The sequence below is a fragment of the Caloenas nicobarica genome, chromosome 2 (genome assembly GCF_036013445.1).
Source record: "Caloenas nicobarica isolate bCalNic1 chromosome 2, bCalNic1.hap1, whole genome shotgun sequence".
NCBI classification, from domain to species: domain Eukaryota; kingdom Metazoa; phylum Chordata; class Aves; order Columbiformes; family Columbidae; genus Caloenas; species Caloenas nicobarica.
In genome coordinates, this window is record NC_088246.1 from 6,665,873 (window position 1) to 6,680,658 (window position 14,786).

Genomic DNA, 14,786 nt, shown 5'->3' on the forward strand with positions numbered 1-14,786 from the left:
CACCAACTTTGTAGCCCTGACCAACTTCGTAGCCCTTCCAGCTTCCAGTAAAAAGGGAGATTTCTGCCTAACAGGAGAAATCCACACTCATGTAGTGAAAAATCTGCTCATTAGAATTGACGAATGAGGGATATGAGCTCAAGACTTTGGTCTTCCTGATCCAGAGCTGAGTTGACAATGAGGTGGCCAGTGTACCTGTGTAACAGCGCAGAGTGTGGACCAGACACCTGAAAGAGGGTAATGACCATACAAGTTCTGGGGTGAGAAGTAGTGGAAGAGTTTTCTGGTAGCACTGCTAAGAGATGCAACTAATAACCCCCTTGGTCATGTCATGCTGGTGGGTCTATGCTGCATGGGCATCTCTAAACAGAGCTGCTGTATGCGTTAGCTCATATGATGTTACTACAGCTCAGGGATCCTGGTACCATGCAGTATTGCATGCCTGATGTCTATTCCATTTACCAACTTCCTAAAATATACCCAAATCACACACGTGACCATCTATGAGCAGTGTACCAGTTTTAGCAAAAAGTAGTGATTAATATGATATCCTTTTATCACTTGCTATGATTCTTTGGTGTTTAGGATTGAAGTGCTTGGAAGGATAGGACTTGCCTTTGCCAGAGTGGCACCTGACCTACAAATACACAGAGAGCTCGTTCTTACATTTCTGTCTTCTCCTAGCATTATGTTCTTCTCAAATAGTTTGATTAATTCAGTATATTTCAACTGAGCCCAGAATTTCTCTGAATTCCAGAATACCATGGCAAACTGGGAACTGGTGTGGGTCTGTGTGATGCAGGCATGTAGAGGACAGGTAGTTATGTGTGTCACTGTCCCATTACCTTTGCATAAATGGTTTTACAGAATCACAGAATGTTAGGGATTGGAAGGGACCTCGAAAGATCATCCAGTCCAATCCCCCTGCCAGAGCAGGAACACCCAGATGAGGTTACACAGGAAGGTGTCCAGGCGGGTTTGAATGTCTCCAGAGAAGAAGACTCCACAACCTCCCTGGGCAGCCTGGTCCAGTGTTCCAGCAGCCTGTTCCAGTGTTCCGTCACCCTGACTGAGAAGAAGTTTCTTCTCAATTTAAAGTGGAACCTCTTCTGTTCCAGTTTGCACCCATTACCCCTTGTCCTATCATTGGTTGTCACCGAGAAGAGCCTGGCTCCATCCTCGTGACACCCACCCTTTCTATATTTATAAACATTGATGAGGTCACCCCTCAGTCTCCTCTTCTCCAGCTCAAGAGCCCCAGCTCCCTCAGCCTTTCCTCACACAGGAGATGCTCCACTCCCTTCAGCATCTTCGTTGCCCTGCGCTGGACTCTCTCCAGCAGTTCCCTGTCCATCTGGGATTTCCCTATCCTTTAGTGTCCCGTTAGTCCCATACAAAAACCTCATACAGCCAGGAGCCAACACCTAACCAAAATCTCAGAAATGAGAGAGAAAGGGGAGCTCTGGGAGTGGTTCACGTATGAAACATCCTACAGTTCTGCCGCATAGCAGGGATCTAGGATAATAAAAACTCACAGAAGATGCCAGGAGGACCAGAGACTTACTAGGTCTGTTCGTCCTGGCAGAGCCTGTTGCCAGCACAGCCTCACATCCAGCTACTTGGGAATCCCAGCATCCCAAGAGCGGCACTTTATCTCCTCACATATCACATGCAGCTCAAGCGCCTCAGTTATGCCACCTTGAATTAGCAGCATCTGCTGCCTGCGTAACCTTGGCACTCACCCTCTTTCCTTCCCCAGCTTCCTTGCCTAAATATTATTTCTACTTGTATTACATCACCATAGTGAGATGTCCTCTCCTGTAGCTTCCAAACAGCTGTTGTGTGCTTCAAGACATGTTAGTGATCTTGGACACCTTCCAGCTGCGGAAGCAGTTGGACTGTGATTTTTTTTTTCTCATGATGAGACTGATAAACCTTCATAGCTAAGTCTATAAAACACATGGATTGAATGTTGGGCAATATGCTTACTTTTTAGAAATAAACTGGTTTCTGAGGGTCATTCTTATGAGTAAATGTTGTGAAATTTGAGTCAAAATATCCAACAGAAGGCTGAATGGCCAGCCTGGAAAAGCACACGTCCTGCTTACCAGGGTGTCCTCTCACACAATTTTAGGTTCTTACCCAGCACAAGGCAATGCACATGGTGCTTTTTTAAATGGGAAAGATGGATCTGTCTATTACCAGTGACAATATGCTTTTGCTATAGTAAATAAATGTTGCCAAGGAAACAAAAACTGGCCACGGTTTTGCCTATCAGGAATCCTTGTGTGGTCTCCATTACCACCACAACATTCAGCTATCACACAGTATTTGTCACTAAGGTCAAAAAATGCTATGAAGCATCAGTGGGAAACCTGCTGTGGACTGGATGTCGAAATTTCTACTGACACCAAAGGGAATTTAGCAGCCTAAATATATTTCCAAAGTTGTTCTCATGCCTCGTTTAAGCTCATGAGAGTCCAAGAGATCAAAATCTGCTCCTGGTTTTGCTGTTTGAGTCTCTTCAGCACATTGGTCCCATCCGCAGTGTTGCACCTCTTCCCTTCATGTTGCTTTCATAGGATTGCCACTTTTAATCAGTAGTTGTAGTGGTATCGTAGTACCAAGAAAATATCCTTCCTCCATTCAAAAGGATGTGGAAACTATCCGTAATGCCCTGCTAGAGTCATTAGTCCTGATCAAGGGTGTTGCCTGAGCTCAGGTAACACAATGTGATCAACCTGGGGCACTGGTGACTCCTGGCCAAGATACTCTGTATCATTAAAACATTGGAAGAAATCACTGGGACACATTTTAAGCCATTTTGTATGTTTTTTAATAGAGGAGTAAGAGGGGAAAATGGAACGCAGACTAGAAGAGATTGGTGAGAAAAACAGGGAAGGAAAGACTCCGTGCAATAGTTTGTTGCTAGAAGAAATGTCATTTAGCAGCTCCTTACTGCAGCTTTGAGAATTAAAAGGGCTTTTTAAACAATTGCTTTGTTTCTGGTTTTCTCCTTTTCAGTGTGCGTGCGATTCTTCCCATGCTGTTTAGTGGACATCACAAAATTTCCAGGCAAAATTTGGTGGAGGCTGCGGAAAACCTGCTACAGAATCGTTGAACACAACTGGTTTGAAACTTTCATCATATTCATGATCCTGCTGAGCAGCGGAGCCCTGGTAAATACAACAGGATTTCCTAGCTGGTTGGAAGTGCACATGGGTCTCATAGAAGGTGTTCTCTAGTTAGCTAAGATCTTATGAGCCCTTGCCAATCATTTCTCAAAGCAAAGCACATTTGGGGCTAAAATGAGCTTTCTGCTTTTCTGATTTTACCTGTCTTTACCATATGGTGGGAAACTTCCTTTTGTTATAACATAAAATTATGAAGTGCACATGTTTTGAAAAGCAAATCCTTAAGGAAGTCTGTGTGAGGAGTATCCCAGAGTTACTACTGCAGCATCCCATGACTGCACCATGGTAGTTCCCATCTGGAGGCTTGTATTTTCCTCCAGGGATGGCTCTGCTCTTCTCTTTTCTCCTCTCCCTCTCCGTCTCCGTCTCCCTCTCCCTTTCCTCTCCTCTCTTTCTTTTCTCCTTTCTCCTCTCCTCCCCTCCCCTTTCCTTTTGTTTTTCCTTTCCTCTTTCCTTTCCTTTTTCCTTTCCTTTTTCTCTTCCTTTTCCTTTCTTTTTTCCTTTCCTTTTTGCTTTCCTTTTTCCTTTCCCTTTCCTTTGCTTTTTCCTTTCCTCTGCTTTTCTTTTTCCTTTTCTTTTTTTTCCTTTCTTCTTTTTCTTTTTCTTTTTCCTTTCTTTTTCTTTTTCTTTTTCTTTTTGTTTTTCTTTTTCTTTTTCTTTTTCTTTTTTTTTTTCAAAGCATTTTGTAACCAGCAGAGCAAAATCATAGAGTTGCAGGGAGCACTGAATCAGTGCTACCCATCGACCTAATGAGTGCCTGTCATATTTTGAATACACTTTAGGTTAGAACACTGTACCTTCCTTGCACAGATGAGTGTGTATGTATGGAGGCTAGTTGGTCATTGCCCAGGACTCTGATAAGGATCCTCTCCTCCTGAGACCCCACTGTGTCCTGGGATTACCCTCTCTGTATCATCAGCCCTGGACTCTTTGTAGTGATGGCAGCATGTATTTATATTGCTCATTTACATGTCAGGAATGTCACTGAAGTTGGTGGGATTTCTCCCAGGTTTTTATCCAGGCGTGGGGCAAAGGGATACCCCAAGAGTTCTCCAGGCTTTGGTCTGGTGGTTACCAGTCTTCTGCTCTGGGATGGAGTAAGAAATACACCTACTAAATTTGCAGGCAGTGCCACGTTTGGACAGGTTATCCGTGTATTTCTGGAGGTCAGGATTAACTTGAGCGAAACAGATCAATCTACCTTAGTAAGAGGAACATCATCTTAGAAAGGTGCCTGCTTCACCTCATCAGGAATAATCACAGGCACAAAGGCATGACGCAGGGTGATTGTTAAGGTAACAGATTTACTAAAAAGAGCTGGAGAGAGAACAGGCAACAAACAGGATAGAGTAAACTACACCACGGCACCGCACAAAAGCCAAACACCCCACTGGGCTGTACAAATAAGCATGTTCTTCCACTCCAGTTGGCATCAAGGAGGACTCAGCTGGAGCACTGGCTTCAGCTCTGGGCATTGCACTTTGGGAAAGACAAGGGCTAATTGAAGAAGCTCCAGAGGAGAGCAACACGAATTACCAGTGGCCTAAAAAAAAGAGAGGAAAACACAGAAGTACTGAGTTTATGTAGTTTAAAGAAAGTCTCTGCAGGGAGACAAGGAGGGGGAAATACATAAATGTTGATGCAAAAAGGAAAGGAATGGACTGTTCTCCAGGTCCACCAGGGACGGGCTGAAAATTCAAGCAGGGGATTTTATTTTATTGTGAAAAGCAAGAGGCTGAAAAACTTGGGTAAATAGTAGGCTGCTTAAAATTGTCATAGCTTTGCTTAAATCAATGGAGTTTGACAGTTCTTGCACCAGCTTGAGAATCAGCATGTTAATTTTTTAACACATTTTAAAGGGGGCACATCGCTTGCTATAATATACTTTAGACGGATACATTTCCTTACATATGTAATTAAAGGTGCCTTAGATACTGAACACTGCTATATAAATCTCATTTAATTTTCATTGCATGCTTTCATTTACTTATTGCAATTTTCAATTTAGCCAGTGCAATTCTGTATAAGGGTAAATTATGCTGCATTTTCTCACATGTCAGCACTGCGCTTCAGTATTTTAACTGGAGATGTCAGAGGCAACACAATGGGGTTTTTTTCTGTTATTCTAGGGTGAGCTCTTCCAAAAACTGAGCTTACCTGGCTACATCCCTGGGACATGCTACATTCTTAAGGGAGTTTAAAAGCCAATATATATTTGTCTGTGGTAGTTTAACCACCAGAATATATCTGTAGTTTACTGCAAACGATCCAAAGCCCCTTCTTATGCATTTAAGCAATAAGCACCCAAACTTGGAGCCTGTGTTTTAATAGTAATTGTAGATAACACTGCAGGTATCCAGTTTAATTCATTTTTAACACAGAAAGCAAAGCAGAAGAAATAACCCTTAATGATGTTTTGTAATGCAAAGATTTCATCCGTTGCCACCATGCAAAATATGCAAAGCACCAGAGTTTTGTCATTTGGGTAATATCCATAGCTCGTGCAGAAGTACAGTGCACCTGAGGCGTGCAGGTAGCGTATTTTTCATCCTTTATTAAGCTGCTTCCTGACTCGCAGTGTGCTTTTAGTAGACAAAACACGATGTACTTTTTGACAAGCTAGTAGAAAATAGGGAGAGCAAAGGAGGGAGAGGAGGAAATCACTATAAATAGTTTGTTGTTATTTTTGCAGTAATTGCAAAGTACAGCAAGTCATCTGACAAAGTGAGTGAGCCCCTACAAGAAGTGATAAACTCCAGTCTCTCTATGTATTGCTTTATGTGGCTTTCTCCAACAGCTCTTTCACACTCTTGAAATATCATTTTTGAAGGCAAGATAGGAGACTGAGTTGCAGTGAAAACGTCACCCCAAAGTGTGGGGACAAATGGACAAGCTTTGGCACAGGCTGCCAGAGCTTTTCTTGTCAGTTTAATTACTGTTCCTTGGCAGGCAAAAGAGCAGTGTGACTGCTTGAGTGACAACTAACACGCTTCTTCTATCTCCAGGCACTGGGTGTTTGCTAACTTTTTGAAGTTCCTCAGAAAGTAGCTACAGATCTTGAAATATGTAAATGCAGATAATTAAGACAATTAGCACAGACCCTCTCAAATAATGTTGTGTCTGGCTGCCAAGTGCTCTGGGTCACGCAGCGGGATGAGGGTGAGATATCGAAGCTTGGGTTATCCAGGTTACAGGGATACGAGAGCAGTTTGTGTGATGACAGTCGCGAGAGTAGCTGGGGAAGCAGATCGTAACCACTGCTCGACTTAGAAACCCCCCAACGGGATGTATATATGCAACCCTGACACTAGGATCCTGCATTTTATTTGACGTACATTATAAAGTGAAAGCTAAACATGAGGCAATTTTATTTGTTTTCTTTTAGTAGGCATATTGTTTTATATCTTAAATATTTTAAAGGGGCTATTAAGTTGCTTGTACTTGATACAGATACTGAACTTCCTTTGATGATGCCCTGCATAAGATTAGAGAGACAGATGAGATGGGTAGATAGATCCCTTGACCTTTAAAACATAATTGTTCTGTTAAGTGAATAATGATAAGCATTTCTTGAGGCAGATAGTTGTAGCTACCTGAAATGTGATGGCTGAAGAGAAGCCAGGGAACTCTGGTCCTCTATAACGCAGGCGTAAGCAGGTTAATAACCCAATTTGTCACCATTAGCAATAATATGTATTTGGCTAAATGTAAAGGTTGGATTCTGCCTCCTAAAAGCAGGTGTCCTATGACCTGGGACATCTGAGGTGTCCCGATAGCAGTGGCACAGCTGACGGGACCTGAGGCAGGATGTCCTTGGGCTGCTTGGGGTGGCCCCTGCTCACAGATTCATGTTTTCAAATTTAGGATGCTTGAGCCATTCTTACACCCAAAGGATGTCTGATCAGTAGAGGCTGGAGAGAGAGACAGCGGAGCATATGTCCATTATAACGGAAAGCTGAACAGATCTCTTTCAGGTCAGGGTCAGTCCTATTTGTGCCTGTGCACTCATCCTGATGGTAACATTACGATGTATCAGAAATCACAGACGGTATGTGATATCCCATCAAATAATACTCTAGACCTGAAGTGCAGCACCGATGCTTTCTAACACAGCTTAGAAGATCAATTTTTTTTACTTCCAGGCTTTTGAAGATATTTACCTCGAAGACAGAAAGAATATAAAAACTATGCTGGATTATGCTGACAAAATATTCACTTACATCTTTGTCTTGGAAATGCTCCTGAAATGGGTGGCTTACGGCTTCAAGAAGTATTTCACCAATGCCTGGTGCTGGCTTGACTTCCTAATTGTAGATGTAAGTATCATTTTGGAACTACAATGCTTCTTGTGTTGGGTTTTATAATGCATAAGAACGAGCTGTTGTTTGTCAGCTTTGTTTTTGCAAAATGACAGCTGCCACTCATTCTAAGCAACAACCTTAGGCAAACCTCCAAGGAGGTCTGCAGAATTGATACAAAACTGTGCATCCCCAAAAGCCAGCATGCCAAAGCAGAGATCACTTCGTGTTGTTTACGCAGAGGTGTCACCCTGCTAATTTGAGTCACATTCCCTTCCTGTCCTGAGGAACTCGCTCTTTCTTTTAGCATTTCACATCTCCTTCCACACTCACGGCTAGCATGAGGTCTGGTTTCCCCCAACTGCTCCGCACATGACCTCGACACACAAGTCGTTCAGCAGATTAGAGAAGCTGTCCTTGGCGGAGTTTCCCAGCAAGGCTGCCAGCGGCACGTAACAGTATGTTCAGTCCTGTCTCCCAAGTATTTATCAGTGAAGGAGTCCAGAAGAAGGTGTGAATAGTCCTCTTGTCCAAGTGATTTCTCTATTACAAAACCTTACAAAATAAATCCTTGAAATATCACAATGCTTAGTTCTTCTGTGAGAGTAGTTCTTAAAAATGGATGAACAAAAGGGAGCTCATGCCTCAGGAGCGTCAAGAGTGTCCAGCAGAGAGCTACAAGACGACGAGGAGTCTGGAGCATCTTTCTTATCAGGAAAGACTGAGAGAGCTGGGTCTCTTCAGCCTGGAGAAGAGAAGCTGAGAGGGGTTGCTGATAAATATCTCAAGGCTGGGTGTCAAGAGGATGGACCAGACTCTTTTCAGTGGTGCCCAACGACAGGATGAGGGGCAACGGGCACAGACTGAAACACAGGAGGTTCCATCTGAATATGAGGAGAAATTTATTGACTTTGAGGTGCCAGAGCCCTGGACCAGGCTGCCCAGAGAGGCTGTGGAGTCTCCTTCTCTGGAGACATTCAAACCCACCTGGACACATTCCTGTGTGATCTGCTCTGGTGACCCTGCGTTAGCAGGTGGGTTGGACTGGATGATCTCCAGAGGTCCCTTCCCACCCCAGTCATTCTGTGATTCTGAGTGTTGCTGGTACCAGGCGTGTCCCCTCCGAAGTTTCACATTGCCTGGATGTGGGATCTGTCAAATTCAGGAAAAGCCAGCAAAACACAAGCCAGCCAAAAGCCAGGACAAGCCCCATCCTCCAGATGGGGTTTAACATTTCATCACAGCCTATTACTAAGGAGGCAGTTATCTCCCTGAGGCCATTTCTTATAAGCTTGAGGTATTAATGTGGAAGGCTGGCAGAGCTCTGCCATGACTGTAACTTTTTAAACTTTTGATAAATTATTTTTCCCCGTTTTACATCTGAACCTTGACTCAGGGGAGAGCTACACTTTCTTTGGCCCTAGTCCAGGAAAGCACTTCAATGGGACAATTTACTTGTTTGAAGTTATGGACATGTCTTAAGTGCACTGCTGGATCAGAGCCTTTGGAAGCTTCTCCAGAGCTTTAATAAATTGATTTATGACAAGGAAGTTCTTCACATAAATTGTAAGTCATAAATTCTTCTTTGCATACATACTTGGAAACCTCTTAAAGGGAAGGCACTCATTTTTCACAGATCAGCTTCAACAGAAGAGGAAGGCCTGTTTTAATTATCTAACCGCAAAATTGGAAACCACTGGTTCCTAAGTTACAGCCCAACCCTGAAAACCGTGCTCCCTGTGGTTTAGGTCGAGTGACATAGCTTTTCTTTCCTGGTTTCTCAGTCTGTAAAATGGGACTAATAGGACTCCCCTAAAGTATGATATTGGCTTCCAGGTATTTGTTATTGGAGTTATTGTTTGAATAAGTTTCTGAAGACTGGAAGGACTGGATGAGGGACAAATATTGTCACAACTGTAAGCAGGGGTCTTCCTGATAGGAACGAGAGATTGCACTATGAATTCAGTGAAACAGTTTGGAGCACTGCTGCATCATTTACAGTTCAAAACGAGTTCCACACTTGTTAGAAATACGTGCTTTATAGCATGACATGTAATTAATAGCAAAGAGAGTAAAGCAGAAACTAAGCTAAATCCTATCCTGCATGTGAAAAACCCCCTTGGAACAGGAGCTACTTGAGAATGCAAAGTCAGTGTGTAACCCCCAAATTAAGCTACCTTTGCTTTTTAATGGTGAAGTTTGTGAGTATGATGATGGATTTCAGAAGCAGCCATAGGTGGGCTGGGGAAAGGGGCTTCACCTCCCCTGCCACACATCCCGAGCACGTATGACATAAAACAATGTCATGGGGAAAGGGGACAAGAAGCCCCTGGGACTCCCCTTATCCCCAGCAAATCCACCCCAGAGACTTCTTAATGACCTAGAGATTTTTATTTTCTTAACCCACATTTAAATGTTGTTTTTGCAGGCTCCCAATCTTGCCAAAAAGTTGCTCCATCCTTGAGTTATTTTACTTATTAACTGACTCTAGGAAATCACTTGCCCTTGAGTGTTCTCGATGACTAAAGCTTTTCCCTATGCCCCACTCTTTTCTTCAAAGTCATTTCCCATTCCCAATGCGGATTATGAGAACCCACTACTGTATTTTCAGTGGGTTTAGCAGATGATCTTCTCCTACCCTATTGCTCACGCACCCTGCCACTCTGAATTGTCAAAGTGACATGCTTTCTTTTGTTCCAGTAAACTTTTTGCTTCAATTTACATTTTCTTTTTGGTCCTTTGAGAACCAAATCACTGCAACTGAGCTGCAGAAGGGAGTGAATGGGTGAATTAGCTGCTCCAAAAGAAGCAGATGAACCACTTGTCTGATTTTGTCAAATTTATTTGTTTAAAATTATTCACTTAAAAATTCCTGATCTGCAAATTATTCATTAGGAGTTTGGTATTAGTACTCAAAATTCAAGCTGCGATGGTTGATTTTTTTATTGGACATGCAAAACCATCTATCATCTGTGTTTTCTCATTGCACAAATGCAACTCAGAATCCTTTTTCTGTTGTGAATAATTCATAAAACTAGCTCAAATTTGCAAGTATTCACTATTTCTAAACGGAAGTGAACCCAGAGAGGGTATGAGCAAATTGCTGCAGATTTTGTTTGTTTGTTTGTTTCGTTTTTTTGTACTTACCCTGCTTTGTGATAGACCTTTGACACTGATTTTGGCCCGTGGAACAGCAAAGGCTCCTTCTCACAATTGTGGGTTACCAATGAAAATTCTGTCTTGCAAAGCCTGAACATCAAAATGCACAGTAACCCACACACTGAGAGCTATTTTTGCTGGATGTAGAGTCCCTAAAGGATGATCTCTCATTATGGGCTTCTCTGCATCTCATAGAAGTGTGTTAGCGTAGCAAAGCCATAAGAGAGTGCTTTTAAATACATTTCAATACAATAAAGTCGTATCAACAATGCCGCAATGGATTTCTTTGAGAGAAATCAAACCACAAAATACATTTCAACTGAGGGCACCTGGAAAAGATGCCTTAGATGTCTGTTGAGCCTTGGATATACCGAACAAAAAGCATTAACGTACATCTATACGATACCTCCCTGTGAATAGCAAGTATACTGCTAAAAGTAACCCCTCTCTACACTGCAACTATATCTTCTCTATGCACATGAATTGGAGTGCTAGGCAGTCAGTCCATGACTCTTTTAAAATTAGGGAAAAGCAGAGAGTGCAGTGTGTCTGACGTGTAGACAGATGTCAATATCACCTTCAGGAGTGGTTTGCTAGGATGCACAGGCAAATATTTTCACAAATAATAGATATTTTCCAAGCATTCATGCGATCAAAACCTCTCCGTACAAAGCAGATTAAACCAAGAGCCTGAACTTGGCCAGAGATGGAGGCACATGGCATTCAAAATGAATGTTTATGAAAGCTGCTTTCGACCAGGCGTGTCCTGCAACAGGGTTTTAAAACAAGAGACAGATAAACTCCACCAGTCGTGCATGCTGGTGTTGTGTTTGATGTTCCTTTCAATTGTTTCTTCTGACCTATAAACATTATCTTGAGCTTATCTAGTTTGAGCTTCAGCCAATTAATCCTGAGCTATGTCCCAGTCTCTGCTGACAGCGGGTGGATTATTCCATCGCAGTGGTCAGTTCGGGAAAGGCATCGATCTGGAGCTTAGCATCATTTAAAGATTGGAGGTGTTGCAGTCAACAGCTTCTTCGCTTGCTGATCATGCATTGAAGGCAGAGGGGAGAGACCGGTACCCTACAGAAGCTGTCATGAGAAAGCTCTCGGGAAAGGGATGTAAAGTCTCTAACTCATTAGTAAGAACGCTCAGGAAAAAAAGTCACAGCCAATTTCATTGCATGTGGCATACACAGAAAAATCCTCTTAAGCGGGCACTAATGTCATCTGCTTATAAAAGTCCATTACCACAAATCCTTCATTGCAGCTTTTGGATTCAATTTAATTGACCAAAAGTTAGTCCCAATCCAGGCTTAATAAAAACTGATTGTCGTTTACTGACTTGTGATGAAGGGAGGTGAGGTTCTCTCTAGTATTGTCTCATCTTTCAAGATTTGATAATTGTGAAAACTATTTTTTTAAGCAATTGCTCTTTTAAAGATGCTGGCAGCCTCCTTCCCTTTCAGCCATCTCCAGCAATGGGCCCTAACAGTACATCCTGCAGCGAGGAGGGGACGGTCATCTTGAGTTCTCAATTTTTGTCCTGATGCCCCTGCCAGTTTCTCTCCAGCTGAGTCACCACGGAGAAAGGTTTTTCCATCCACCTCTGTGGCCCTGGAGGCAGGGACTCACAACAGCTTTAAGCAACATACCTGTCTGCAAAATAGTTCAACCAAGGCTCAGCAAAGGATTTGGAGACCAGACATCTCAGATGAGTTATTCAACAAGTCCAGCAGGCAGGATCTTGTAGATGCTTTTATGGAAGTAGAATAATACGTAGGTTTCCCCCAACGTACCTCTTGTGAATGGTTATAACAGAACATGTTTCTGCTGTTTGCCTGGAGCTGCTGAGTTTGTACCTAGAGGTCCGTTTTCCCCATGGAGCAGCTTGCCAAATTTCCTGTTCGCTGCCAAATTTCCTGTTGGTTCTTTGAGAACTGCTCATGGATGTTCAGTCATTAAATGCATCATCACTCTCAATGAATGCTTAAAAAATACAGATATTAGGTTTTCCAAGAGAGTTTCCTGGAAAGCTCTAAGATTTCTGCTTTGGACACTTCACTGCTAGACGAGTTAAAAAGCAGATAATAATATTTGAGTTTGAGATGAGCAATTTAAAACAGTCTTTCCAACCCCAGTTAAAAATGGAATTGAATTAAATTATGCCTTTGTGTTGGATTGTCTTTAACTGACAATTAAAAACTTGCTGTGTGAAGTAAATATTGATGGCTTATGATTATGCTAATTGTTTTTTCCATCTGTATTCCCTGTTGATTAGCAAGGTGATTTCTGTTTGCTTTACCAGTAATTACACAATCTGCTGTAATGAGTTGTTCTCAAACAGCACTGAAATCCAATTTGTATTCTTGGGAAATTATCCTAAAAGCATGCGAATTTTGTCTAGTTTCTGTTCAGAAAAGTGCACAGGAACCGAATGACAAAAATACAGCCAAGGCAAAGTAAAAATAATATGGCTTGTCACTTGGAGAAGCATCTTATGAGTGAATTTAGTAGTGCTCTCTGCAAGTTATCAAAAATCCACAGGTTACAACAGGGTACTATTAATTCAGAGCTCGTTTTTTGGCTAGTTTTCTTCCAGTTCCTCAAAGCAAATGCTCGTGTGGGATTTTTGAAGATTTTCAGTGCACATTCTTCTGGGCCTGTGCCGATGGCATAAACCTCTCAGAGAAGTAATAGGAAAGAGAATCCCTCTCAGGAAGCCAGGTAGCCTGATTTGTGGAAAAGAAAGAAAAAACTCAAAACCCTCATTTAATACATGTTGCCTAATTCAGGATAAGTGGAAGAAAAATCCACATGATGATAAGTGGTTTTACTGTGTGTTAGCAGGTCAGTGGAGGCTGTAAATCTCCCCTCTGCCTCCCCATGCTTTATCTCAACATAACACATGCAAAAACATCCAAATGTCTTGTCTTATCTTGGTTTGCACCTCATGTTAGTTACCGCATAGATGCTAAAAGGAGCAACTGGGCTTTGCCAAGAGGAAACGCAAGCTCAGTTTCAGACAAGGCACAGCAGGACAAAACATGCTGGAGCTGGAGGAAAAGGGACAGTAAATGAAGGTGAGGGGAAAAGTCCAGCAGTAAGTAGCTCATTGCCTGCCTACACCTTGTTAAACAGTTTCAATATGAAGAATTACAGCAATTACTGAATTTCAATTACTGAGGGAGAATTTCAACTTTTGAAAGTGATGTAAAAAACCCTTCTCAACTTGGATTGTGCTGAACTAGGTTTACCAACCATTTTTATTTATTGAAGTTATTTGATGACGGAGCACATTTCAATGTCCCTTTTTAGTAGAATATGCTTGGAAGGAAAATAATGAATAAAACCTTGAGCTCTGGCATGTAGCTTGCTTGACTCTTTCCATTGCTGTGAGCGGAGCAGCCAAATTCCTTATACAGAGATGTTCTTCTTTGCATGGAGGACCAGAGCTGGGACAGAGATGTAGACTCTATTTAACAGTGGAGACAGAGTCCCACACTCTCTGCAAGGACAGAGAAGGGTTGTCCTACGATTCCTGGGGTAATGGTTTTGAACTAAAGGAGGGGAGATTCAGGCTAGACATGAAAAAGAGATTTTTTACACTGAGGGTGGTGAGACCCTGTCTCAGGTTGCCCAGAGAGGTGGTGGATGCCCCATCCCTGGAGACATCCCAGGCCAGGCTGGACGGGGCTCTGAGCAACCTGAGCTGGTGCAGATGTCCCTGCTCATGGCAGGGGTGGCACTGGATGGGCTTTGAAGGTCCCTTCCAACCCAAACTATTCTATGATTCCTCTGCCTCATGACCAGCACCTTTGCAAACCCAACTGTTGCAGATGGCAAAACCTCTTCCCACCACCCTTGTAGCTCTGTCCAGGATGCCCATGTGCTGCTCAAGAGACTGGTGGAAGGAGGAAGAAAGAAGTGAAGGGAGTGATATAGCCTGTAGAGGGGTCAGGGCTTCTTTGTTAGGGGAGTGAGAGATCAAAGGAATTGGGATGAAACTTGAAAGCTCTGCCCCAGTGGTGCAGAGGCTTTGTGCTGGCCTCTTACCCTGGTGTGACTGGCTTTGGTCTGCTTTGTGCTAAGGCAAATGAAGATGAGCACTTGTAGTATGTAGGACTCCTACTTG

The 14,786-nt window shown here is 42.7% G+C and overlaps 1 protein-coding gene across 4 annotated transcripts in view; it reads left to right on the forward strand.

Moving 5' to 3' along the window:
- LOC135984850 (sodium channel protein type 5 subunit alpha-like) overlaps positions 1 to 14,786 on the forward strand; it is a 226,460-nt gene that overhangs the window by 178,626 nt on the left and 33,048 nt on the right. For all 4 annotated transcript variants that reach the window (XM_065627523.1, XM_065627522.1, XM_065627521.1 and 1 more), the window contains 2 exons: positions 3,025 to 3,179; positions 7,337 to 7,510. In XM_065627523.1, coding sequence (XP_065483595.1) covers positions 3,025 to 3,179; positions 7,337 to 7,510 — 329 coding nt within the window. The remainder of the gene's footprint in view (positions 1 to 3,024; positions 3,180 to 7,336; positions 7,511 to 14,786) is intronic.